Source organism: Anabas testudineus, chromosome 18 (genome assembly GCF_900324465.2).
Source record: "Anabas testudineus chromosome 18, fAnaTes1.2, whole genome shotgun sequence".
Taxonomy (NCBI): domain Eukaryota; kingdom Metazoa; phylum Chordata; class Actinopteri; order Anabantiformes; family Anabantidae; genus Anabas; species Anabas testudineus.
The window spans coordinates 21,795,014-21,822,923 of record NC_046627.1 but is presented as its reverse complement, the minus strand read 5'-3'; the positions used below and the strand labels follow the sequence as shown (position 1 = coordinate 21,822,923).

Here is a 27,910-nt window from a genome sequence, read left to right as displayed (position 1 = left end):
GACAAACTGTGACTAGCACAGAAGTCCAATAACAAAACACCACTCGGGTTCAGATCAGGGAGGCCGTTCCTCCCAATCACGCCCCTCCAGGTATCACTGTCATTGCCCACGTGGGCGTTGAAATCCCCCAGTAGGACGACAGAGTCCCCAGTCGAAGCACCTTCCAGAACCCTTCCAGAGACCCTATGAAAGCTGGGTACTCTACACTGCTATTTGGCCCGTAGGCACAAACAACGGTGAGAGACCTATCCCCTACCCGAAGGTTTGATGATTTCATTTTCATCATAAGGGGTTTATGAACTGCTCTTAGTCTGGCCCGTCACCAGTCTAGTAGGAAAGTGCTATACAAGTGCAGACTGTTTACCATTTACATTTTAACAGCAGTGGGCTCCAATAACATCAGTACTGATTTCAAAATGTATAACTTATCCTTCTCCTCTTAGCAGCTGTCTCTTCATTTTAACTATTCTCCAGAAACAAGCTGCCATGAAGCTGCTGTAATGTCAGCATTTGAATATGGAAATACTGAGATATCATAGTTAGGAAAGGTTCATAGACGGCAAGAATATAAATGTAACAGAAAAAACAGTGGACCCCCTGTGAACCCTGTTCGAGTTGCACTTCATGTTGCCAGATACTAGCTTTAACCATTTAATTTCACTTTCAATGTAAAAACTAAACATTTAATTATAAAAATAAAATTGGACATTTTGGATAAAAATTAATGCAACAATGGACAAAAAATGTTGTGACATTGCAGAAGCTTATTAATGCAATGGCACATGTATGCTGTAATTAAACCTAAAGGACGTCCAACACAGAATTAGAGTGTGTGGATTTATCAAACAGTTATTTCCTTTAAGCTGTTTTCATTCTTGGAGGAGGCTTTGAGTTAAAGTGCAGATGTTGTTGTTTCACTGGACAACAAAAGTGACAAGTGATCAGTTTAAGTAACAAGTGTCATCAACCATTAGAATGAAATCAGGATTTTTTTTTTGTTTGTGTCAAAGAGCTGCAAATCAAATACAAATGATTTATGACATGACAACAATATACAGTAGTTAATGTTTAGTTAAGTTCAGACACAAACACAACCTGGTTAGCTTTAACAGTTTATTCATGTCCAACATTCCCCTGCTCACAAATCACTGTGACCATCAAAGACATTGACTTTACATAATAAAACCATAACACCATCACCAGATCTTAACCAACACTTAGAAAATACAAACATGTTCAACTAATGTATGACAGCACAATCACAGCAGTTTACTGTAGATAAAAACTTATATAATATAGATTATAACTGGATAAATGAGATTGATTCACACTTTTAGAAAATAACTGGTCACTGTCATCATTTTCTACATATAATTAGCTTAATATAATTACTTCATATACAGTTTAAATCTCTTCTAATAAAGAACCAAAAACAAAATGACATGTAATTAAAATCTCCTGTGTGTTAATGAGTGTTTTAATTCTTAGAACAGATGAAATTAAATGTCTCATTATCAGGTTTTTTGAACCACTGATTTCTTCCTTCTCTCTCCATGACTGCAGACATGTCACAGTCATCACACTCTACACCTGAAGCCCAGTTAGTGTAGCTGACGACCTCATCACTGACCCAGAACCAGAAATCCAGAGTGCAGGTGTAGCGCAGTCCCAGCCAAACAGATTCAGTTGAGGCCTTCTTGACTCTCTCTTGGATCCATCTCTGCTCGTCCAGGTTAGTGATGGAGACCAGGTCATAGTGTTTCTTTCTGCAGTAATTCAAGGCCTCCACCCAGGTCTTACTCTCATTGATCAGGATCAATTTATCTGTCAGACATAAACACAGGAGGTTCAGATACAACTGTACAAATATGAGATTTGATATGTTCAAATGACTCAGCTTTTTTTGCACAAAGGAAATATTGATTTTTTGAAGTAAGAGGTAAGTAGATTAATCTCTGAAATTAATAAATAAAGCAAATAAATATAAATAAACATAAACATAAACAGCACATGAATCCGTTGGTTGTTCTGATGCTTCAATGAACCTCGTAAACAAGAAAATTGTTTAGTTAGATCTTCATTAAACTCACCATCATAGCAGAAGAAGGGTTTTTCTTCATTACAATCAGCAGAGCTCCATTTTCCTGCTCTGTTTAACACAGTTGTAGCACATGTCTTGATACTTTGTCCATCAACCAAATCTTCAACATATTCCCAGTTTCTGAAAGAGAAGTTTCTCCCATCTGACCACCTCCAGGTGTCTCTGAACACACCGATCCACACATCACTTTCATTCTTCACACTGTCATCATCCAGCTGATCAAGTCCACTGACCAGGTCTGTGTGATTTACTCTGCAGTATCTCTGAGCCTGAGGCCAGGTCAATTTAAAGTTGATCAAATGAAATGATTTGTTGAATTGTTTTGTTTCTGCAGGAAAAGGTTGGATTTTATCACCACAGTTGCAAAGACACAGGCTTAAAAATAAAATTATTATTCAACCATATTCAAGTATTTAAGTACTAAAAGAAATGCTGTATTAATGGAACTATATGCTGAAGACGCATAACATCATTATTAGTCACATATTCTTACCATTGTAGCAGAAGAATTGAAATTCACCATCGCAGGCATAGTCACTCCATTTTTGATTTTTCATCAACACACAGTTCTCTAGATGATTGTGTTTACCCTTATCATTCGGCTCTCCAGAATCCCATCTTGTCTGATTTTCATTGAACTCCAGTCCTGGTAGAGACCAGTACCACGTCCTGTTGTCCTTTCCTGGGTAGCTGTGCAGACCAATCCAGGCTTCAGTCAGAGTCTCTGTAGACTTACGGAGTCTCTCCATGTCTGTCATGTTAGACACTGTGGCCAGGTCTGTATACTTCTCTCTACAGTATTTCTGAGCTTTATCCCAGGTCTTATTCTCTCCAATAAAGTGGTACACATACAGGTGACATGTGAAGAAGAAACTCTGACCTAAAAACAAAGGAAACACTGCATTGATGGAGCTGAAAAAACATCATGAAAATAGAAATTACATTCGTTATTTAGACTTTACTGTTTCTATTCCCATTCCACTAATTTGATTATTTTACTTTTTTTTGATAGAATTTTTTTTTTTAATGTTTCATGAATCCAGATTAATTTTTAGTTTGTTTTCTTCCAGAAGAGGAGGGTGATATCACGACATGATGTACAGTACAACACAACACGTGAATGAGAACAGTTCACAGGTCAAAGACATTTTCATTTATTGTTCTCATTAAAACTACTTTGTTTAGAGTGATGGAAAAAATCAGATATATTCTTATCAACAGTCAGATACTTTAGTAAATTTCAGGGTTAATCAGCTTGTTGGAATATTTCACTCACTATTTGACTTGTTTTTTCTGTTTTCAGTTGTTTTATTTAAAATGGTAGTAGAGCTGCTGTAGATGACATTTAATCCACTTACCCATCAGAATGAACAGGAACAGACTCCACTGCATCTTTTCCTGCTTTCAACTGAAAACAAAGTAGAACAAATACAAAGAACCTAAATTGTGATTCAGAAGTTTTAATTGTTTGCAGACATTTGGTGAACACTTTTATACACAGACACAGATTTGACTAATGATTCACATTCAGGAATGAATTTCAGGTCTTCAACATAACTCTCTGCACCAAGTCTGGAGTAAAAACACACACAAATATATATAATAAAAATATATATAGTTTGTTACAATAACATTTACAATATATATAGTTGAGATCACTATTCACCACAAACTGTTAACTTACATCTGGTCTTTTCTTCTATCTTCTCCTTCACTCTGATGCTTCTCCTTGTTGTGCTGAACTAAACTGTACATAACTAACATCTCTTCAAATATAGGTTGGTGCTCTATTTCTAGATAAAAACATTTGAATAATATTATAATATGGAGGTTTCAGATCTTTGTCACATCCTCAAATGAAGCAAATGAAGTTGTGAAAAAAAATCTAAACAACTCGGCCCAATTTCCCATAGGTTTGAATGTTTGTCTGTTTCTGTATTTCAGCCTTTATTTGCATCTATTTGCTTGAGCGTGTTTCAATGACCAACTCCTTCTTCTCTTTCGGCTTTTCCCATCAGGGGTCGCCACAGCGAATCATCCTTCTCCAACTCACTCTATCATGGGCATCTTCTACCCTCACACCAACCAGCCTCATGTCCTCTGTTATAACATCCATATATCTCCTCTTTGGTCGTCCTCTTGCCCTCCTGCCTGGCAGCTCCATCTCCAACATCCTTCTACCAATATACTCACTATCCCTCCTCTGAACATGTCCAAACCATCTCAGTCTGGCCTCTCTGACTTTGTTGCTAACGCAGGCAACGTGAGCCGTCCCTCTGATGTACTCGTTCCTTATTCTGGCTTGTGTTTCAATGACCAACACAGTTTCAAAAGATTTGTGAATGTGTTTGACCAAATTTTTTGTTGCTATATCATTTATTGGATATGCCAATGGTAAATAAACGCATCATGGTGGTGTAGCGGTTAGCACTATCACCTCACAGCAAGAAGGATCCTCGTTCAACTTCATGGGTTGACAGGGTGTCTTTCTGTGTGGAGTTAGCATGTTCTCCTTATGTCTGCATGGGTTCTCTCTGGGTACTCTGGCTTCCTCCCACCTCCAAGGACCTGCATGTTGGGTTAATTGGTGACTATAAAATTGCCCATAGGTGTAAATGTGATTGTGAAAAGTTGTCTTTCTCTGTTTTTCTGTCCTGTGATGGACTGAAGATCTATCTAGGGTGTACTTCACCCCTCGCTCGATGACAGCTGGGATAGGCTCCAGCACTCTCGTGACTGTTGAGTGGACAAGTGGTTAAGAAAATGGATGGATGGATGTTGAATGAATGAGTTTGTGTGTTTTGTTTATTTGCATTTATTTGCTTGAGCGTGTTTCTGTATTTACCTTATGCTGTAACAGTAAATAAAAACACATTACAAATACAGTTAACTCACACAAATACAGAAATACATTAAATACTAAAATAACTGAAATATTGTTTTACCCAAATGTAAAAACAACAAAATACAGAAACCTTGTGTAGAACAAAACAAAATTAAGGGTTAAAAATACCAAAACACTTAGTTGAAGTCCTTAAAATTAACCGTGCACCTGAAATGAATCCAGCATCCACAAAGCATCAGTGTCTGCAAGTAATTAGAAGAGGTCATTGTGGATGGTGTTTGGACTGAGTCTGAGCAGGGATTGAGACTTGACAATACGTTATTTTATTGTACAAACATTGAATGGACCACTGGGGGACTGGTTTCTACCAAAGTGCACTTCTAACATTATTGGTGTGTGTCTACATGCAGCATATAAATGTACCAAAAAGCTCCCTGAGTCAAAGCTGTCAGGGTAAACAGTGTTTAATGTTTTAATAAAGTTTGTGTTGATTTCCACTGAAATATGTAATGGTTTCGGCCTGGCCCCGGCCGGCCTTGGTTTTCCTCCTTCACTCTCCCTCTGGACTCAGTCCTTTTTCTCCTGTCAGATCGTCATCATTTCTCAACCTGTTCCTAGCCTGTTTCCCATGCCTGCTCAACCCTGCCTGCTCCTGCTCGTCCTCCTCAGCCTCCTCAGCCCTGTCTGCTTCCCCCCCTGGATTCTCTGGACTATGTTCCCTCCTCTGAGTTTTGGACATTATTACCTGTTTTTTCTCTGTGAGTGTTTTCGTGCAGCGGTTTGTTTTGTACTTTGATTCCTGAGTTGTTACTTTGTTCCACGCCATTTTGGTAGTTTTCTGTTGTCACTTTTTCTTCGTGTTTCCCTGTCTGTTTTTGTAGTATCGGTTGACACCCCCCCCTTAGTTTCTCTGTTGTTTTTTGTAGTTTCACCCAATAAATCCTGTTTTAGTTCATTCCTGCCTCGTTCCCCTCCTTACTCATGACAAAATATGAATTTGCTTTGAGGAGTTATTTCACACATCATTCAGTTCAATTTAAGTCAGTTTATTTGAACCCTGTCTCTTACACATTATGTTCACTGTAATTAAACTGCACCCTGATCACCTTTTTTGTAGCAAACATAATGACAAAATTATGGTGAAACATATTGTTTTTATTAACCCATAAAAACACACAGTGACATAGGTGTCACCAACACTTGTTTCTGTTTTAATTTTTAATAATTGATTAATTAATGTTTATTTTAACCATGTCCTATCAGACCCCGCAACAAATTCTTAGCTCAGACCAAGGTCGTATTTTTGTTTAAATTTGAATGCAGACGTTGTGTGTGCAGTGACTGTTAGAGTTTTATTTATTTACCCAGACCACAGTCTTTCCCTGATCTGAACACATGCTGTGAATGCCTCAACCCAAAATGTATATGTGGATGTTAAACTGCAAGATTGGATATTTTTATCAAAAACAAAAATGAGGATGTTTTGATTTTTTTATGTCTTTGACCAAACAATCAGGAATCTATTTCAGGAAAATGGCCTAATGGGGTATTTGAGAGCAGGTTCACGCTAAACATGTAATACTTGTAAAAGCATCTGGAGAAGCTGTGGAGAACGTTACACTGACTGTAATATTGTTTAGCATGACCAGTTTGGTGTTGGGTTTATGATTGTCTGGCATATATACATAATGCGAAGCACAGAATTCTAAAAGCTGGACAAAAGCATCCGGAGTGCCATTGGTTATCGGGATGAAATCCTTGGACCTTTGGTGCAGTGGGTCCCGGGTTCCTCCTGGTGACAATAATGCTCAGCCTCATGTGGAGAGTATGCAGGCAGTTCCTGGAGGATGAAGGAATTGACGCCATTGACACAAAAATATCCATTATAACGGCTCTGGGACATTATGTTTTAGTCCATCTGATGATGCCAGGTTGAAAAATCAAACTGCCCAGCAGCTTTGTGATGTCCTGGTCCAGATCTGGGAGAAGTTACCCCAGGAAGCATGTGGGGGCCATACAAACCATTGTACCATTTTTGAGTTGCTGAAATTGAATTGCAGCTAAATTGACCTGCTGCATCATTTTTTCACTTTTCACATTCAGTCTTCATTAGGTAAAGTATATTATATATACTTTATACACATTCAGGTAGACAGACTGTGTGTTTCACAGTGTGAGAAGTGTGAGTTTCCTGAAGATCCTATCAAGTTTTTTACCACCAGAGGCCTTTAGGGTCCTGCGCAGTATCTTAGCTGTTCCTAGGACTGCACTCTTCTGGACAGAGATCTCACATGTTGTTCCTGGGATCTGCTTGAGCCACTCTCTCAGTTTGCGAGTTACAGCTCCCAGTGTTCCTATCACCACAGGTACCACCAGTTCCTGATGGTGCTCTCACAATGTTTCGCTCATTCTTGGATTTCTGTGAGAACCAACCGAATGACAATCCTATCAAAAATCAGCTAATGGGATTCAACCTGGAACTGACCAATCAGGTCAAAAAAAAAAAAAAAAAAAAGCATTAAGGCTATGTGCTAACCAAAACACAACACAACAGAGACAATTGTAAGGTTGTCTAACAACGTTTTACCAGTATCTTATCTCAAACGTGGTATTGGAGCACAGCTAAACATACACTGTACTGACAAACACACAGATGTGTTTATTTATTAAAGTTATATTTTCATTGACAGAGGTTAAGACAATTTGGATTTCTGTGTATAGTTCAGCAAAGCAAAAATGACAACTGTCGTCTAAAACAACAGTCCTGTAATAGAGTTATATTTAGTGTATGTTTAAGATGTACTACCTTATGCAAATTGGTGATTGTCTTTTAGCTGCCGACATAAATATAACAACATTCTCACTGTTCTAAAATAACTCTACATGAAATAACGTATGTATCTGCTGCTGAGGAAAGGAAAACAAATGTGAAATCCACAAGGCCAAACTGCACTACAAACATACACTTGAACATAAACTCAGCACAGCTTGGGATCTGCCTGGGATAAAAGGAGGACCATGGTTGAAATAAATGACAAGAATAAGAAGATCCTTGGTTCTACTACTGTCCTTTCCAGCTCTTTGTTGCTGTGCTAACTTTTATGGGAATTGCACTCATTAAGTTTTTAATGACCTTATTGTTGTAGATTTGATCAAACTCACCATCATAGCAGAAGAAGGGTTTTTCTTCATTACAATCATCAGAGCTCCATTTTCCTGCTCTGTTTAACACAGTTGTAGCACATGTCTTGTTACTTTGTCCATCAACCAAATCGTCAACATATTCCCAGTTTCTGAAAGAGAAGTTTCTCCCATCTGACCACCTCCAGGTGTCTCTGAACACACCGATCCACACATCACTTTCATTCTTCACACTGTTATCATCCAGCTGATCAAGTCCACTGACCAGGTCTGTGTGATTTTCTCTGCAGTATCTCTGAGCCTGAGGCCAGGTCAATGTATAGTTGATCAAATGAAATGATTTGTTGGATTGTTTTGTTTCTGCAGAAAAAAGCACACAGTTCTCTAGACGTCCTCCATTATCATCTGGCTGTCCAGATTTCCATCTTGCCTGAGTTTCATTGAACTTCAGTCCTGGCAGAGACCAGTACCACGTCCTGTTGTTCTTTCCTGGGTAGCTGTGCAGACCAATCCAGGCTTCAGTCAGAGTCTCTGTAGACTTACGGAGTCTCTCCATGTCTGTCATGTTAGACACTGTAGCCAGGTCTGTATACTTCTCTCTACAGTATTGCTGAGCTTGATCCCAGGTCTTATTCTCTCCAATAAAGTGGTACACATACAGTTGACATGTGAAGAAGAAACACTTCACTGTTTTTATTTTAGTCCATTGTTTAGATTATTTTACATGTTAATGCTTTATGAATCTGGATTTATCTTTAGCTGTTTCCTCTAGAAGAGGAGGGTGATATCAGGACATGATGTACAGTACAACACAACACGTGAATGAGAACAGTTCACAGGTCAAAGACATTTTCATTTATTGTTCTCATTAAAACTACTTTGTTTAGAGTGATGGAAAAATCAGACGTATTCTTATCAACAGTCAGATACTTTAGTAAATTTCAGGGTTAATCAGCTTGTTGGAATATTTCACTCACTATTTGACTTGTTTTTTCTGTTTTCAGTTGTTTTATTTAAAATGGTAGTAGAGCTGCTGTAGATGACATTTAATCCACTTACCCATCAGAATGAACAGAAACAGACTCCACTGCATCTTTTCCTGCTTTCAACTGAAAACAAAGTAAAATAAATAACACTTGCTTCAGTGTGACTGATTGATTGAACCTTTTTTTTATCTGACATCCAAAGACACATATTACAAAACAAAACATTTCATTAACCAACATCACACATTCTCTAACATTGATCACAAACACCAATATTTATCCCATGAGAACACCACCACCACCAGTTTGACTGAATTGTTGATTGATATAGGTTGGTGCTCTCTTGGACTGTTTTGTTTGGATTTTTCGGACTCTGCCTGTTCTAGACCCCGTCTCTTGCCTGACCCCCCTGGTACTGTGAGTTCTGTTTGTTCCCTGTCTTTACCCCTGCTCACGGTACCAGACCTGTACCTGGACCTGTACCCCTGTACCCCATCTACCCTGGATTCCCCCTCGTTGGATCAGCCTGACCTGACCCTGCTTCCCCTCCCGTTCAGTGAGTTTTCCCTCTGGTCTATTTGCTCCCTCGTTGTTCCCTTCCCTGCTCTGTTTTGGTTTGGATCTCCCTGTGTGTCGATCTGGATTGTTTTACTGTTGTGGATTCTGCCTGTCAGATTTATCCCTGTACCGCCTACTTGTGTATGACCTGGATTCCCCTAGACCTCCGAGTTTAGCCCAGTGGATTATTGTTTGGATTATATCTTCGTAGTGCTTCTGTGACATTTGTGTTTCTGTCCATGTGCTCCCTGTTGGTCGGCCATCTTGGTTTTTCGTCACTTCCGGTTTTCAACCCAGACCACCAAACTCACCCTACCTCATCTCCTCCCATCTGGTGACTGTTTCATGGATTTACTGTGTTCTGTTGATTATAAATAAACATTGACTACTCAGTTCTGTCCTGTCATATCTCTGGCCATGGAGTCCATCCGGCAGCTCATGACACTTCCTGGATGAAAACATTTGAATGATATTAGAATATGGAGATTTTAGATCTCTGTCAGATAATGATACATTTACAGGGAACAACAACAGATTAGTTTTTTTTTTTGTTCTTTGAGTAATACGTATATTTATCATCAAAGGTGAAAGTAAGCACTAACTGTTTAATTATAGTAAATTAACACGTTTTGTATTTCTCTCATGTCAGGGCTGAATTGGCAATCTGGTACACCTGGCAGATGTAGTTTTGTGTCAATGACATAACACAATTTTTACAATTACAGCATATAGCTGTAATGTTGGATAAGTGTAATGTGTATGTATTATACTAACCATAAATCTTGTGTTTTATGTACATTTATTTGTGTTGGTTCCTCTAGGACCCTTCTTGTGCCACAGGGTGTCCCAGGTCTTGCTGGATGCTCTAACATGTGGCCTCAGGTGCTCTGAAGTGTTAATATGAGTCAACCAGGAGGACACTCAACATTAGGTAGTTTTTATTGAATCTAATATAGCAAACAGTATTTACAGATTTACAAATGTAATTTAAACACATCACACATTCATACATTTTAGTGCACAAAGTCACTCAAGTATAAAACTAGTTTTTCAAGTATGAAAATGCATTTCCACATATGTAGGTCTTTGTTGTTGATCTCATTCTGTAGATACAAATATTTTGACACAGACAGATCTTCTTTCCTAAATGTTAGTATTTGAATATAAAAAATTGAGGTTTCATGTGTCACCAATGAATAGTGACACATTTATAAAAAGAAGAAAGACGTATAGGATATGTGAACAGTGGCTGAATGTGATGCAAAACAAGAAGAAACGAACTGAAAGAAAATTATTATTTCATAAGTGATAAACTAAAAAATCCTGAAGTAATCATGAGCCTTAATTGGGGTTGCTGCAATTGTTCAGGTCTAGGTTCAACAACGTTATGTGTCCAAAGAATGAGGTCAGCGACACTGCAGAAGCTTATCGAAACGGTGAATGTGTGCTGTAATCTAAGCTAAAGATGGTCCAATGAAATATTAGTGTGTGATTTTTTTGGGGGATGGGCAGTAGTTGAGATCTGATTTGTTTTTAAAATATTCATTGTTTTTATTTGAACATTGTATGTTTGTATGTTTTGGCCTTTTATCAATAAACAGTTTTCATTGTTTTTAATTTCTTAATCTTTCTCCATCTATTTGTTTTCTATTTCTTGTCCTGTGTTAAACATTTCAATAAAACTAAATAAACAATAGATTAAAGGATCTAGAGATGACAAGACAGACACATGTAGTCAAAGAAATTGGGAAAAAAAAGTTTAAAGGCTACTTGTGACTGGAAGATTATTAGCCCACATCCCAGACCAAATTTTCAGTTTAGATTTAAGATTTTTGTAGCATCTGAATACATCTTTGCACAAACAAAAGACTTCGATTGAGTCTACCAATAAATTTTAGAGCAATAGTAAAGAATCTATTTGTGGCTAGTGAGCATAAAATGAATGGTTACAGCAAACAAAACAGTTTCAGTATTCAAATGGACACCAGTCTACTGAAAACATGTGAAACTATTCATTCAGCTTATTTTATGCAGATATTAAGGCAATTTACAGGTGTTATTTAACTAAATGACGTGAATTACGGAGCACACTGCTCTTCTCTTTGTGCTTCTTTGGTGTTGTTTTGTATCTCAGGTAACTTCCTCCAGCTCAGTTTTACAGAAACACCTTCGTCTCTAAACTTATTTTCCAGCTGTGCAACAGAAAAGAGATGGTACAGTGTGAATTTAGATATAATTGTATGAACTTGCTGATAAAGGTGTGTGTATTAGACAGATGAAATAAGGACCGTCCATAGAACAGAAACTGTGTCCAGTTAACATAAATAGTAATGTTGTGAATACAAGTAAATAAACATTAGAAGGTTGATGCCAGTAATATTAATAGTAAATGTGAGATTTACCCGTTTCAACATGATATTGATCACAGCAGGGTCTTTCAAGTTCACAGAGGGGTTCTCAGCAGACAGCGTCAATCTCACCAAGTGTTTCCTCAGTGGAACTGGTTCAGAAGGTAGATAATAATCTACAGTTAGATGCTGACAAAACAGAACTTTCAACACCTGCCCCATCTGACCATGATACGTACAGGCATTTGAAAGGCATTGATCCAGACCAAAAAAGACTTGGATTTAGGAGGTTAAACTCTGACTAAGCAATATTTTCTCTTATTACAATCTCTATTTTTCACGACTCTCGCATGTTCACCTAGAGGTCACTCACATCTTTCCCAATTGTAATGGCTATCTTGCAGTATCACTTTGATTTATTGAAATGGGAGACCTGCAGAGGATGAGTGCAACACAGTGGAATGGAATTGGAAATAAGACTTACATGATTAAATTACTGCATGTACATTTTGTTCATATGTTCCCTTAGCAACTGTCAGCGAACGTCTGACAATTGAAGAGAGGAAAGTTGTCCCATTCTTTCCCAATATAGGATTTGAACTGCTCAACAGTCCTGGGTCTTCTACTTCCTCTTTATCATAGTTTGTGTTTTGTTCTGAAAGTTCTGAAAAACTAAAAAACTGCTGGACTGCAGTCAAGTCAGTTCAGCACCTGGACTCTTCAACTACAAAGTTATGCTGTTGTCATAGACAAAGTATTTGGTTGATCATTGTCCTGCTTAAATATGGAAGGTTTCCTAACAAAACATGTCTGGATAAGAGCATATGCTGCAATAAAACCTGGATATATCTTTCAGCACTGATGGTGCCTTTCAAGATCTGGCCACCTCATAGCCACCAATCAAATATATTTAATACTATTACTATTATTTATGTTATAGTTATGTCATAGTTATTTATGATTAAACAGTTGAATCAGTTGGTTATCCTGATGCTTCAATGAACCTCGTAAAGAAGAAAATTGTTTAGTTAGATCTTCATCAAACTCACCATCATAGCAGAAGAAGGGTTTTTCTTCATTACAATCAGCAGAGCTCCATTTTCCTGCTCTGTTTAACACAGTTGTAGCACATCTCTTGTTACTTTGTCCATCAACCAAATCTTCAACATATTCCCAGTTTCTGAAAGAGAAGTTTCTCCCATCTGACCACCTCCAGGTGTCTCTGAACACACCGATCCACACATCACTTTCATTCTTCACACTGTCATCATCCAACTGATCAAGTCCACTGACCAGGTCTGTGTGATTTACTCTGCAGTATCTCTGAGCCTGAGGCCAGGTCAATGTATAGCTGATCAAATGAAATGATTTGTTGGATTGTTTTGTTTCTGCAGGACAAAACTTGGATTTTATCACCACAGTTACCAGAAATACACAAGAAAACAAATGAAAAAGATTTAATACTTGTAACTTTTTTTGGAATGCTATGAGTGAGCCACACTGTTCATGTTTTTAACTCCACAAAAAAAAAATCCGAATCTTAAACAGCTGCGCAGCATGATGTGCTGCCAACACATAACAGCATTATTCTTACCATTGAAGCAGATGAATTTTTGTATATCATTACAAGCGTAGTCATTCCATTTTTGATTTATAGTTGAATGTCTGTTCATCAGCACACAGTTCTCTAGACGTCCTCCATAATCATCTGGCTGTCCAGAATCCCATCTTGTCTGAGTTTCATTGAACTTCAGTCCTGGCAGAGACCAGTACCACCTCCTGTTGTCCTTTCCTGGGTAGCTGTGCAGACCAATCCAGGTTCAGTCAGAGTCTCTGTAGACTTACGGAGTCTCTCCATGTCTGTCATGTTAGACACTGTGGCCAGGTCTGTATAGTTCTCTCTACAGTATTTCTGAGCTTCATCCCAGGTCTTATTCTCTCCAATAAAGTGGTACACATACAGGTGACATGTGCAGAAGAAACTCTGACCTAAAAAAAGAGGAAACACTACAGTGATTGATGTGATTGTAAAATCTAAACCAGAAGAACAGAAATGATACTCGTCACGCAGACCCGTTTTATCGATGTTTGTTGTTGTTGTTGTTGTTGTTGTGTTTTTAAAAGGTTTTATCAATCTGTATCAACGTTGTAGCTGTTTTCTTCCAGAAGAGGAGGGTGATATCAGGACATGATATACAGTAACACAACACGTGAATGAGAACAGTTCAAGTCAAGTAAAGTCAAGTCAAGAAGCTTTATTGTCATTCCAACCACATATAGCTGAAGCAGTACATAGTGAAATGAGACAACGTTTCTCCAGAACCATGGTGCTACATAAGACAGTAACAAGACAGAACATGGAGCTTAGGACTGCTAAGTAGTCCTAGCCACATAAAGTGCATCCTGTGCAACCTCTTGCAAACAGTGCAATAACACAAAGAGAAAGTGCAGACAGACGTCTGAAGACAGTGCAAAAAACAGAACACAAAGCACAAAACAGCAGCGACCAGTAGCGGAAATGTACAATTTACATCTGAGGTAATATAAAAAAGATGGTGGAAATTATGTGCAAGAACAGCAAGTTGAACATGTCAAATCCAGTGTGTGTGTGTGTGTGTGTGTGTGTATGTGTGTGCTCAGTTCAGGAGCCTGATGGCTTGAGGGAAGAAACTGTTCAACAGTCTGGTTGTGAGGGCCCGAATGCTCCGGAACCTCTTCCCTGATGGCAGAAGTGTGAAGATTGGGTGTGAGGGGTGGGTGGGGTCGTCCACAATGCAGGTAGCTTTGCGGATGCAGCGTGTTGTGTAAATGTCCGTGATGGAGTGGAGAGAGACTCCAATGATCTTCTCAGCTGTCCTCACTATCCACTGTAGGGCCTTGCGATCCGAAACAGTGCAGTTCCCAAACCAGGCAGTGATGCAGCCGCTCAGGATGCTCTCAATGGTTCCCCTGTATGAAATGTAGTCAGGATGGGGGGCGGCAGATGGGCTTTTCTCAGCTTCCTCAGGAAGTAGAGACGCTGCTGGGCCTTTTTGCTGATGGAGCGGGTGTTGAGTGACCAGGTGAGGTTCTCCTCCAGATGGACACCAAGAAATTTGGTTCTCTTCACGATCTCCACTGACGATCCATCGATGATCAGTGGAGATTAGCCACTCTGTGCTCTTCTAAAGTCAACAACCATCTCTTTAGTTAGCCTTGCACCAGGTTGAGAGCTCCTCTCTCTGTACGCTGACTCGTCGCACTTCGTGCTGATGAGACCCACCATAGTCGTGTCATCGGCGAACTTGATGATCTGATTCGAGCTGTGCATCGCTACACAGTCGTGAGTCAGCAGAGTGAACAGCAGTGGACTGAGCACACAGCCCTGAGGGGCCCCGGTGTTCAGTGTGGTGGTGCTGGAGACACTGTTCCCGATCCGGGCTGACTGGGGTCTCCCAGATGGGTGAGGGCCAGGTGGAGAGTAGTGGTGATGGCATCGTCTGTGGAACGGTTTGGACGATATGCAAACTGCAGAGGGTCCAGTGAGGGTGGAAGCTGGGACTTGATGTGCCTCATAACCAGCCTCTCGAAGCACTTCATGATGATGGGTGTGAGTGCAACAGGGCGGTAGTCATTGAGGCAGGAGACAGTAGATGTCTTCGGCACCGGCACGATGGTCGTTGACTTGAGGCATGTAGGAACAACTGCTCAGGGAGATGTTGAAGATGTCGATGAAGACATCCACGAGCTGTTCTGCACATTCCCTGAGGACCCTGCCAGGAACCTTATCTGGACCAGCAGCCTTCTGTGGGTTGATTCTGCGTAGAGTCTTCCTCACGTTGGCAGACAGACAGATCACCTGATCATTTGAGGGAGGGGTGGATTTCTTAGTCACCGTGTTATTCTTTACCTGTACCTCAAATCGGGTGTAGAAGTCATTCAGCTCATCTGGGAGGGAGGCGTCGCTGTCAAAGACGGGTGGAGTTGTCTTGTAGTTAGTGATCACCTGGATGCCCTGCCACATGCGCCGGCTGTCTCCGCTGTCCTCAAAGTGGCCGTGGATCCTCCTGGCGTGCGCGCACTTCGCCTCTCTGATGGCTCGGGACAGTTCAGCCCTTGCTGTTCTTAAGGCCGTCCTGTCTCCTGTTCTGAAGGCGGAGTCCCTCGACTTCAGCAGCGCACGCACCCTAGCAGTCATCCACAGTTTCTGGTTGGAGCGTGAAGTGATGGTCTTGGAGATGGTCACATCATCAACACACTTGCTGATGTAGCTGGTCACTGATGATGTGTACTCTTCCAAGTTGACGTAATCACCGGTGGTTGCAGCCTCCCTGAACATGTCCCAGTCGGTGCACTCAAAGCAGTCCTGAAGAGCAGACATGGCTCCTGCTGACCAGGTCTTTAACTGCTTCAGAACTGGTTGGGAGCGTCGGACAAGTGGTCTGTATGCTGGAATTAGCATAACAGAGATGTGGTCTGAGTATCCGAGGTGGGGGCGGGGCTCCGCTCGGTACGCGCCGGGGATGTTAGTGTAAACACGATCCAGCGTGTTGTCCCCTCTCGTTGCAAAGTCCACATGCTGATGGAGTTTAGGGAGCACTAACTTGAGATTTACATGGTTGCAATCTCCAGCAAAGGTGACCAGTCCGTCAGGTTGGGTGTTCTGCACGTCGCTGATAGCTCCATGTAGTTCACCCAACGCCTCTTTGGCATTAACGCCAGGAGGGATGTAAACTCCAAAAATGAAAACAGTGGTGAATTCCCTCGGTAAATAAAAAGGTCTGCACCGAACAGTAACAAACTCCACAAGTGGTGAACAGTAGCTGGAAACCAGTACAGAGTCCTTGCACCAGTCCATGTTAATAAAAACACACACACCACCGCCGCGACTCTTACCGCACAGAGCTGGGTTTCCGTCGGCTCGAAACGCGGTTAGGCCGTGTAGCTTGATGGCGGCGTCCGGGACTCTGTCGCTGAGCCACGTCTCTGTGAAGACAAAGACGCAGCAGTCTCTGTACTCACGCCGCGTAGTTCGCTGAAGTCGGATGTAGTCCAGTTTATTGTCCAGGGAGCAGACATTAGATAAAAACATGGACGGTAAAGCCGGCCGGCTAGGGTTAGCACTTAGCCTAGCACGGACACCCGCCCGCTTGCCGCGCTTCTGCTTCCTCGAGCACCGCTTCCGATGTGCTTTCGCCCGGCCACCGGCATCAGGCGAAGCCGAGGACTGGGGGCCTGGTGTTCGTGGCCGAGGTCATAGTAACCCGAGGTCGCGGAGGTCGTCCTGCAGATCGTCATGCAGCTTGGTCGGTGCATCATATCTGAGTCGAAGCAGCGTCTGGCGGTCGTAAACTCGAATACAACTGTTGTTGGTGATCATGAATGTGTGTGGTCGTGCTAAAAACGTGGAAAAGGCCGCTGCGAGCTACTGCCGTGCCGCCATCTTGGAACCAACAAGGTTTGTTGTCCAAGGTCAAAGGTCAAATACATTTTTATTTATTGTTCTCATTAAAACTACTTTGTTTAAAGTGATGGAAAAATCAGACATATTCTTATCAACAGTCAGATACTTTAGTAAATTTCAGGGTTAATCAGCTTGTTGGAATATTTCACTCGCTATTTGACTTGTTTTTTCTGTTTTCAGTTGTTTTATTTAAAATGGTAGTAGAGCTGCTGTAGATGACATTTAAGCCACTTACCCATCAGAATGAACAGAAACAGACTCCACTGCATCTTTTCCTGCCTTGAACTGAAAACAAAGTAGAACAAGGACAAAGAACCTAAATTGTGATTAACGAGTTTTAATTGTTCACAGTCATTTGTTGAACTCTTACACTTTTATACACAGACACAGATTTAACTAATGATTCACTTTCAGGAATGAATTTCAGCCCTTGAACATGTCTGTAATTAAAATACACATAACTCTCTGCACCAGGTCACACACACATTTACATAACATAAATATATATAATTTGTTACACTAACATTTACAATATATATTGTTGAGATCACTATTCACCACAAACTGTTAACTTACATCTGGTCTTTTCTTCTATCTTCTCCTTCACTCTGATGCTTCTCCTTGTTGTGCTGATCTAAACTGTACATAACTAACATCTCTCTAAATATAGGTTGGTGCTCTACTTCCTGGATGAAAACATATTTGAATAGTATTATAATATTGAGGTTTCAGATCACACACATTTCACATCCACAAATGAAGCAGGAAGTTTATATCAGTTGTGAAAACAAATGGAAACAACTTGAAATTTTTTTTTCAAGCTTTTCTAAAATGTTAGTGTCTTATGTAGGAAATGATTCAGTTGACTTGGTTTGTGCTTTGACTATTTAGTGTCCGTAACACAAAAAGTCCTTTTCTTTTATTATAGTGAATCCACACACACATGGTTATTGCCCACTTTATGTATTTATCTCCTGTCAGGGCTGGATCTGTTGCAGATGCACTTTTGGATCAATGGCATTAAGTTTTTATACATCCTATAGGTGCAAGGTCAAGTGTGAGTGTGTTACTTGTGTAATGGTTGTTTTATATGAAGCACACTTTTTTTTTATGTTCATGTAAATGTGTTGGTTTCCTTCCTGTGTCACAGAGTGACTGCCCCAGTTGTCTTTATGTGGCTTGACAGGATGCTCTAACATTTTGTCTCCTCTTAATGGGAGGCAACCAGGAGGAGACTCAATATTAGGCAGTAAGTATTTACACATGTATTATAACATTTACAAGTGTAAACATGGCAGAATATTTGTGCACAAAACCTAATTTTATGTTTGGAAAGTTTTGTGTCACACAACTATGAGTCTTCAATTACACATTGGTTTTGCATTTGTCGATCTGTTGCCGACTGACCCCTCACTCCCCTACAAACCCTCTGCTCTCCTCATATCTACTGCACATACAACCATTGAACTGTATCTGTCTCACACACTAGTCCCATTCATTCACTCATTCATGTACTGAATATTTTCCATTTCCTTTAAATGTCAACTTCTGTTTCCTCTGTTATGAATTACTCTTATTGTTTACTTCACTAATGGTATCATTTGTACATAGTGATTAGTAAATAATGTTTATAGCTTTTAATAACACATGTTTATCTGTATTTTATGTCCATAGTACTTCCACATGTACATTAAGTCCATAATAGTACTTATTTTGTACATGCTATAGATACTGTATATTCTTTACTGCTTATTGCACTTCTGGTAAGATGCTAAATGCTAATTTTGTTGCCTTGTACTTGTACATGTGTAATGACACAAGTTGAATCTAATCTAATCTAATATGTTAGATTTCACTGAATGTGATACAATGGAAGCAGAACCCTGGTTTGACTCCACAGGTTGACAGGGTGCCTTTCTGTGTGGAGCATGTTCTCCCTGTGTCCGTGTGGGTTCTTTCTGGGTACTCTGGCTTCCTCCCATCTCCAAAGATATGCATGTTAGGGTCACTGGTTAGTCTAAGTGAAAAGTCGCATCTGTCCTGTGATGGACCGGCGATCTGTCCAGGGTGTACCGCTCGCCCGATGACAGTTGGGATATGCTGCAGCACCCCCGTGACTGTTGAGTAGACAAGTGGTTAAGAAAAAGCATGGATGGATGTTGAATGAATGAGTTTGTGTGTTTTGTTTATTTGCATTTATTTGCTTGAGCGTGTTTCTGTATTTCCCTTACGCCGTAACAGTAAATAAAAACACAATACAAATACTGTTAACTCACACAAATACAGAAATACATCAAAAACTCAAAAATAAATACTAAAATGACTTAAATATTGTTTTACCCAATTGCAAAAATACAACAAATACAAAGACACTGTACAGAACAAAACTAATTGAGGTTAAAAATATAAATATATACATAGTTGTGTAGTTTTCAAAACACCATTCTTTAGTTTTTGGTGTATTTGTGAATGCCTATCAGCTCTTTAATTTTCAAAGCAGAAGAATTAAATCAAATTCAATGGTTAAATTTGTCAGGAATAAACTGGTTTTAAATGCAACATAACTGCAATTTCCAGCTGAGTAAAGGTGAGAAACAATTTGTATGGGATTCGGTCTGTTGTGATTAGGGACTCTTCCTGGGAATGTCACTGCTCTGTCCTCATTAAAATCACATACCACTGCCACTTGTCTGATTGTCTTTGGTGCCAGTCAACCTCAAATATTAAGAGAAAGCACAATTGAATGTATTTGATACAGTGGGGAAATGTTGGACATGTTAAACCACTCAACCAGCACTAAAGCCACAACAGGATTAATCTGTCTTGAAGTTGCTCCAAACCATATCTATAGATAAAGCCAGTCCTTGCTTTGGATACGTGGCCTCTTAGCAATGGAATGCTTTAGTATACATTTGATTAAGTTATTGATATACACTATTTTTTTGCCAAAAGTAACATAATGTGTATAAAATGAAGCACCTAGGCATGCAGACTGTTTACAAACAGAATCAGGCCTACCACGAAGTGATCTGGCAATCTGATGGACAAGTCTGGCTTTGGCTGTTGCCAGGAGACTGGTACTTGTGCCAAGTGTAAGGTTTGATGGAGGGGGATTATGGTTTGAGGTTTTTTTTGGTTCCAGTGAAGGGAACTCGAAAAACTTCAGCATACCAAGACATTTTGGATGATTCCATGCTCCCAACTTTGTGAGAACAGTTTAGAGCTGCCCCCCTTCATTTTCCAACATGAGCAAGGTCCATAAAGACATGAACACAGTCTGGTGAGGATGAACTTGACTGGCCTAAAGAGTCCTGACCTCAACCCAATGGAACACCCTTGGGATGAAGCGGGGCGGAGACTGAGAGCCAGGCCTTCTCTAAACACACTCAGAAACCTGCAGATTGTGACTGTAATCATACCTCTACTCTAGTTGCGAGTGGCAGATCACCTTGAGCTCCAGTGAATACCTCAAATGGCTGGAGCTGATCCCAGTTGTCCCTGGATGAAAGAGGGGTACAGGCTGCTGTTACTTTGCATTACAGGGTTACATATGGTTTACAGCTCAGAAATATCCAGTATCTCTAAATGTTAGAATATTTTCTAAGATCAATCCAAAGAGGATTTACAATACAGAAAAGTCGAACTTCTGAAAAGTCTGTTTATTTATTCACTCAATAACACTTTAACACTAATCACTGCAGCACTGTGGTGGTGTTGAGGTCTTACTGAAGACCAGGTTTCTTTGACAGCAGCCTTCACTTCTGTTTTCTTGTCCAGATAAGACTCTTCTGATGTCTCAGTGACTTGATACTAGAAATTAAACAGCTGTTTCTTGAAGTCGTGTTGGCTCTTGATGCTCTGACTCCAGCCTCTCTCCACTTTAAATAAGGTTCTCAAACATTCTTACATCAGCTTTAAATAGGAATGATCTTCAGGCTAACGTCATTACTTTCTGTGACTTATCCTCCATATGGAGGATGTTGATATGTGACAGCTTCTTTCCTGTGACTGAATTAGTGTGTAGTGACCTAGGCTGAGAGATACACAGTATTTCTGCTTATAGGGATGTAAAGTACTCCAATATTTTGAGATACTGGATTTAATGTTTTTAACTTTATATATATTATAAGAATTATGCTATATGAATTCAATAATTAATATTTTACCATATTTTCATTAGTTGAGATGCATCTGTACAAAGAATAAACTTCTTCAAAAGTAATACAGCAGCAACAATAAAGCAATCCTCTGGTGTTTCACTCCATCTATATATAATATTATCTATATATTATACAAACTGTTAATTTACATCTGGTCTTTTCTTCTATCTTCTCCTTCACTCTGATGCTTCTCCTTGTTGTGCTGATTTAAACTGTACATAACTAACATCTCTACAAATATAGGTTGGTGCTCTCTTCCTGGATGTAAAACACACAAATATAAAAATGTTTTATTTGGTGGTGAGTAGGAAAGTCAAGAAACCAGCTTTAGTTTCATGATAAGTTTTAACCTATTTATCAGTCAAGTAAGTAAATACAACATAAATCTACTAATTAAGATTCTAAATTGATTTGTGTTGAAATTGTAATGTTTTTAATATGTATTATTAATAGTAATAGCAGGCTTCTAGTCCAGTCAGGTGTCAGATGTGTTACAGTTCCCAGCTGAGGCAGTCTCCCTGGACGTCTTTTTATTTTAGTTTTTTCCTGTGTGTTTCCCTCACTTCTGGGGACATGTCTCGGCTGCTTTGAGTGACATCGGGTGTGTTGTTTTTCTGGCAGGCATTTTGTGTCAATCATTAGTGTGTCTTGAATTTAAGTTAAGATTTTAAGTTTTCATTTGCTAGTGTGGAAACTGTCTACCTAGCTTGTTCATTTTCCCATCAGAGGTTGCCACAGCTAATCATCCTTTTCCACCTCACTCTATCATGGGCATCGTCTACCCTAACACTAGCCAACCTCATGTCCTCTGTTAACACATCCATGTATCTCCTATTTGGCCATCCCCTTTCCCCTCCTGCCTGGCAGCTCCATCTCCAACATCCTTCTACCAATATACTCACTATCCCTCCTCTGAACATGTCCAAACCACAGCTCCTCCCTCGGCACCCTGTCATACGCCTTCTCTAAATCCACAAAGACACAATGCAGCTCCTTCTGACCATCTCTGTACTTTTCCATCAACATTCTCAAAGCAAAAATGGCATCAGTGGTGCTCTTACGGGGCATGAAACCATACTGCTGCTCACAAATCTCCACCTTCTTCCTAGGCCTGGCTTCCACTACTCTTGTTGCTGCAGTTCTGCGTGTCACCCTTGTTCTTAAAGATCGGAACCAGAACACTTCTCCATTTCTCAGGCATCTTCTCACTCTCTAGAATCCTATTGAACAAACTGGTTGTCACAAATTAAGGAGGGGAACGAGGCAGGTCTGAACTGAACAAGAATTTATTAAGCAACACTACAAAAACCAGGGAAACTAAGGCGGGTGTCACCGACAGTACAAAAACAGGCAGAAACACGAGGACAAAGTAACAACTTAAAACTACCAAAATGGCTGAAAACAAAGTAACAAATCAGGATCTCAAAGTACAAAGCAAAACCACTGCTCAAAGGCAGGAAAACACTCACGGGAAACACAGGTATTAATGTCCAGAATTCAGAGGGGGAAGCAAACAGGGCTGAGGAGGACGGGCAGGAACAGGCAGGTTTAACAACAGGCTGGAAACAGGTTGGGAACGACGACGAACTGACAGAGGGGAAAGGGCTGAGGAGAGCTTTGTAGGGGAAAGTGGGCACAGGTGAGTCCAATGTTCAGCTGATTGCTGTGAGCAGAGGGAGAGAAGGGGCTGGTGGGCGGAGTCCAGAGGGAGAGTGAGGTGGAGAGGTGAGGGAAATCCTCAGCTTGGCCTGATGCCAGGCCGAAACAGTGACACTGGTTAGAAACTCCACTGCTGTCTCTCCTAAGCACTTCCACACCTCCACAGGTACGTCATCCGAACTAACAGCCTTTCCACTCTTCATCCTTTTCAGAGCCTTCCTAACCTCATCCTTTCCAATCTCTGCTATTTCCTGCTCCACAACATCCACATCTTCCTCCCTTCTTTCCCTTCAATTTTCCTCGTTCATCAGCTCCTCAAAATACTCCTTCCATCTTTTCTGCACACTCTCCTGGGTTATTAGCACCTTTCCCTCTCTGTCCTTAATCACCCTTATCTGTTGCACATCCTTCCCATCTCTATCTCTCTGTCTGGCTAGCCTGTACAAGTCCTTCTCTCCTTCCTTTGTGTCTAACCTGTCATACAGCTCATTGTAAGCTATCTGTTTGGCCTTTGCCACCTCCCTCTCCCACTCTTACTGCACTTCCTTGTACTCCTGTCTACTTTCCTCAGTCCTTTCTACATCCCACTTCCTTTGAGCCACCCTCTTCCTCTGGATGCATTCCTGTACTTCCTCATTCCACCACCAAGTGTCTTTACCTTCTTTCCTCTTTCCAGATGACACCCCTAGCACCTTTCTACCTGTTTCCCTGATAACCTCTGCTGTAGTTTCCCAGTCATCTGGAAGCTCATCCTGACCACCCAGAACCTGTCTCAACTTCTGCCTGAATTCCTCACAAGTTTCTTCATTTTTTAACTTCCACCACTTGGTCTTCTTTTCTGTCTTCCCTCTCTTCTTCTTCCTGACCTCCAGAGTCATCTTGCACACCACCATGCGGTGCTGTCTGACTACACTCTCTCCTACCACCACTTTGCAGTCACTAACCTCTCTCAAATGACCTCGTCTACATAGGATGTAGTCCACCTGTGTACTCCTACCTCCACTTCTGTATGTCACTCTGTGTTCTTCTCTCTTCTGGAAGTAAGTGTTGACTACAGCCATTTCCATCCTCTTAGCAAAGTCCACCACCATCTGTCCTTCCAGGTTCCTTTCCTTTACACCAAACCTGCCCATCACCTCCTCATCACCTCTGTTGCCCTCACCAACATGCCCATTAAAGTCTGCTCCCCCAACTAGTCTCTCTCCTCTGGGGATTCTCTCTAGGACCTCATCAAACTCCAGAATCTCTCCTTCTCTTCCAACTCACAGCCAACTTGTGGAGCATACCCACTGACTACATTCACCATCACCCCTTTAATTTCTAGCTTTAGGCTCATCACCTTGTCTGAGACTCTTTTCACCTCTAGAACATTGTTTACAAACTCCCCCTTCAGGATCACTGCTACCCCGTTTCTCTTCCTATCCACACCGTGGTAGAACAGTTTGTATCCTCCTCCTTGTCTCCATCATATCTGCCAGCTCTCTGCCTTTCCCTGTCATTGTGCCAACGTTAAGAGTCCCTATTCTCAAACCTATGCTCCTGCCTTTTCCCTTATCTCTCTGACCATGAACCCCTCTGTTTATTGTCAGGATTTGACTAAAGTAAATCCCTCTCTGACTTTCTCCTTTGGACTCTTCTTTACTCCTACAGGTTAAGTGATGGAGATCGGGTCAATTACTTATAATAACTGGTTGACCATTATTTCAGCAATAACCTCAACCAAACATTTTCTGTAGTTGCAGATCAGACTTTTAATTTTGGACCACTCCTCTTCTTCTTGTCTGGTGTGAATTACACTCTTAAGGTCATGACACAGCATTTCAATCAGGTTGAGGTCAGGACTATGACTGGGCCACTCCAGAAGGTGTATTTTGTTCTGTTGAAGCCATTCTTTTGTTGAATTACTTGTATGCTTTGTGTCATTGTCCTGTTGGATCACCCATCCTCTGCGGAGCTTCAGTTGGGGACAGGTGGTGCTACGTTTTCATGCAAAATGTGTTGATAAACTCTGGAATTCATTAATGACAACAATCTGTCAGCAAAGCAGCCAAACCATGATGCTCCCTCTGCCATTTTTTACAGTAGAGATGATGTTTTGATGTTGGTGTGCTGTGCTTTTTTTTCTGTGTTTTTTCCAAACAACAACAATTCCAAAGAATATTTTGCCAGTAGTGCTGTGGAACATCCAGGTGCTCTTTTGCAAACTTTAAACGTGCTGAATTATTTTCTTTTGGACAGGAATGGCTTCCTCTGTGGTGTCCTCCCATGTACTCCATTCTTGTTTAATGTTTTCCTTGTAGATTTGTCAACAATAATGTTAGCATGTGCCAGAGATTTCTGTAATTCTTTAGCTGACACTTTAGGATGCTTCTTTACCTCATTCAGCATTCTGCGCTGTGCTCTTGCAGTCATCTTTACAGGACGACCACGCCTAGGGAGAGTAGCAAGAGTGCTGCACTTTCTCCATTTGTAGACAGTCTGTCTGACCGTGGACACAGGAACATTAAGGCTTTTGGAGATACTTTTGTAACCCTTTCCAGCTTCATGCAAGTCAACAATTCTTGATCGTAGGTCTTCTGAGAGCCTCTTACTGCAAGGCATGGTTCACATCAGGCAGTGCTTCTTGAAACCAGTAAACCCAAAAGTGGTGTGTATTTTTTAACACTTACCTCCAGAAGAGAGAGGACCACAGAGTGACATACAGAAGTGGAGGTAGGAGTACGCAGGTGGATTACATCCTATGTAGACGAGGTCATTTGAGAGAGGTTAGTGACTGCAAAGTGGTGGTAGGAGAGAGTGTAGCCAGACAGCACTGCATGGTGGTGTGTAAGATGACTCTGGAGGTCAGGAAGAAGAAGAGAGGGAAGACAGAAAAGTAGACCAGGTGGTGGAAGCTAAAGAATGAAGAAACTTGTGAGGAATTCAGGCAGAAGTTGAGACAGGTTCTTGGTGGTCAGGATGAGCTTCCAGATGACTGGGAAACTACAGCAGAGATTATCAGGGAAACAGGTAGGAAGGTGCTAGGTGTGTCATCTGGAAAGAGGAAAGAAGGTAAAGACACTTGGTGGTGGAATGAGGAAGTACAGGAATACATCCAGAGGAAGAGGTTGGCTAAAAGGAAGTGGGATGTAGAAAGGACTGAGGAACGTAGACAGGAGTACAAGGAAGCGCAGCGTAGAGTAAAGAGAGAGGTGGCAAAGGCCAAACAGAAAGCTTACGATAAGCTGTACGACAGGTTAGACACAAAGGAAGGAGAGAAGGACAGAGAGATAGAGATGGTAAGGACGTGCAGGTTGTCGGGAGTGGCGGAGAAGTATGTCAGAGTTGTCCAGGACATGTATGAGAGAAGCATGACAGCGGTGAGATGTGCTGTAGGTCAAACAGACGAATTGAAGGTGAAGGTGGGACTACACCAAGGATCAGCTTTGAGTCCATTCTTGTTCGCTATGCTGATGAAAAGGCTGACAGATGAGGTCAGACAGGAATCTCCCTGGACAATGATGTTTGCGGATGACATTGTGATTTGCAATGAGAGTAGAGAGCAGGTGGAGGAACAGCTGGAGAGGTGGAGGTTTGCTCTGGAAAGAAGAGGCATGAAAGTCAGTCGTAGTAAGACAGAATACATGTGTCTAAACGAGAGGGATCAAGGTAGAAGCGTTAGGTTACAGAGGGCTGAGGTGAAGAAGGTGCAGGAGTTTAAGTACTTGGGGTCAACAGTTCAGTGTGATGGGGAGTGTGGAAAAGGAGGAGATATATCTATGTTATAACAGAGGACATGAGGTTGGCTGGTGTGAGGGTAGAAGATGCCCACGATAGAATGAGGTGGAAAAGGATTATTTGCTTTGGGAAAAGCTGAAAGAGAATAAGATATTTGATTCAAAACAATTATGAATTAGTACATTGATACTCTTTTTGCTTCTAATGTTCATGAACACTTTATATTCTTTGAGTGGTTTTACGCTCTTGGAGGAGACTTTGAGTTAATGTGCAGCTGTTGTTGTTTCACTGGACAACAAAAGTAACAAGTGATCAGTTTAAGTATCACGCTAAAATTAGCCTACCTGTCTGACACTCCTTCTGGCTAAGTGATCATACGACTGTAGCAGTGCGCAATGTTGGACAACAAGATCTACCTCTGGTCTACACTCATCTGGACTCTACTGTCTTTTTTCCACCAACCCACAACTGGTTTACTCCAATATTCAGTCGCTGACCTCCTCCGGCTTCGCTGCCTGTCTTAACCTCCGGCCGCTTTGCACCTCCACCTGGACATCGCCCTCCTGCCCCACCGGAGACACATTCATCATGGCTCCCGCAGGAATTTCCAACAGGACTAAATCCTTTTTAGTCCACCGTTTGTTGCCCTGTGAGAAAAAGTGATCGGGCTGTTGATCACAGTGTGCTGGCTGGACTAGCTCGGTCGGCTAACCCCACTGCTAAACATGACAACACTGCCGTCAACTTCGGGCTGCTTATCATCTGCTCACTCACGAGCAAGGGACACCTCATCCGTGATCTCCTCACTGATCGTAAGTTGGATTTTCTCTGTTTGACTGAAACATGGCAACAGCCTAATGACTTCTCTCAACTTAATGATTCTACTCCTCCGGGATTTGTTTACATCTGCAAATCCCGTGGCTCCCGTGGTGGAGGTCTCGTGATAATCCAT

General features: G+C 41.0%; 1 protein-coding gene across 1 annotated transcript; it reads right to left on the bottom strand.

Annotated features, from left to right (window-relative positions):
* Positions 1-1,315: 1,315 nt before the first annotated feature.
* On the bottom strand, positions 1,316-27,910 carry LOC113157787 (macrophage mannose receptor 1-like). Its single transcript, XM_026353411.1, has 7 exons — positions 27,863-27,910; positions 27,456-27,605; positions 17,999-18,108; positions 17,658-17,707; positions 2,691-2,981; positions 2,091-2,429; positions 1,316-1,824 (listed from the first exon to the last, which is right to left on the bottom strand). Exons 1-7 carry the CDS (start codon positions 27,908-27,910, stop codon positions 1,478-1,480), a joined length of 1,335 nt encoding a protein of 444 aa, XP_026209196.1. The 3' UTR covers positions 1,316-1,477.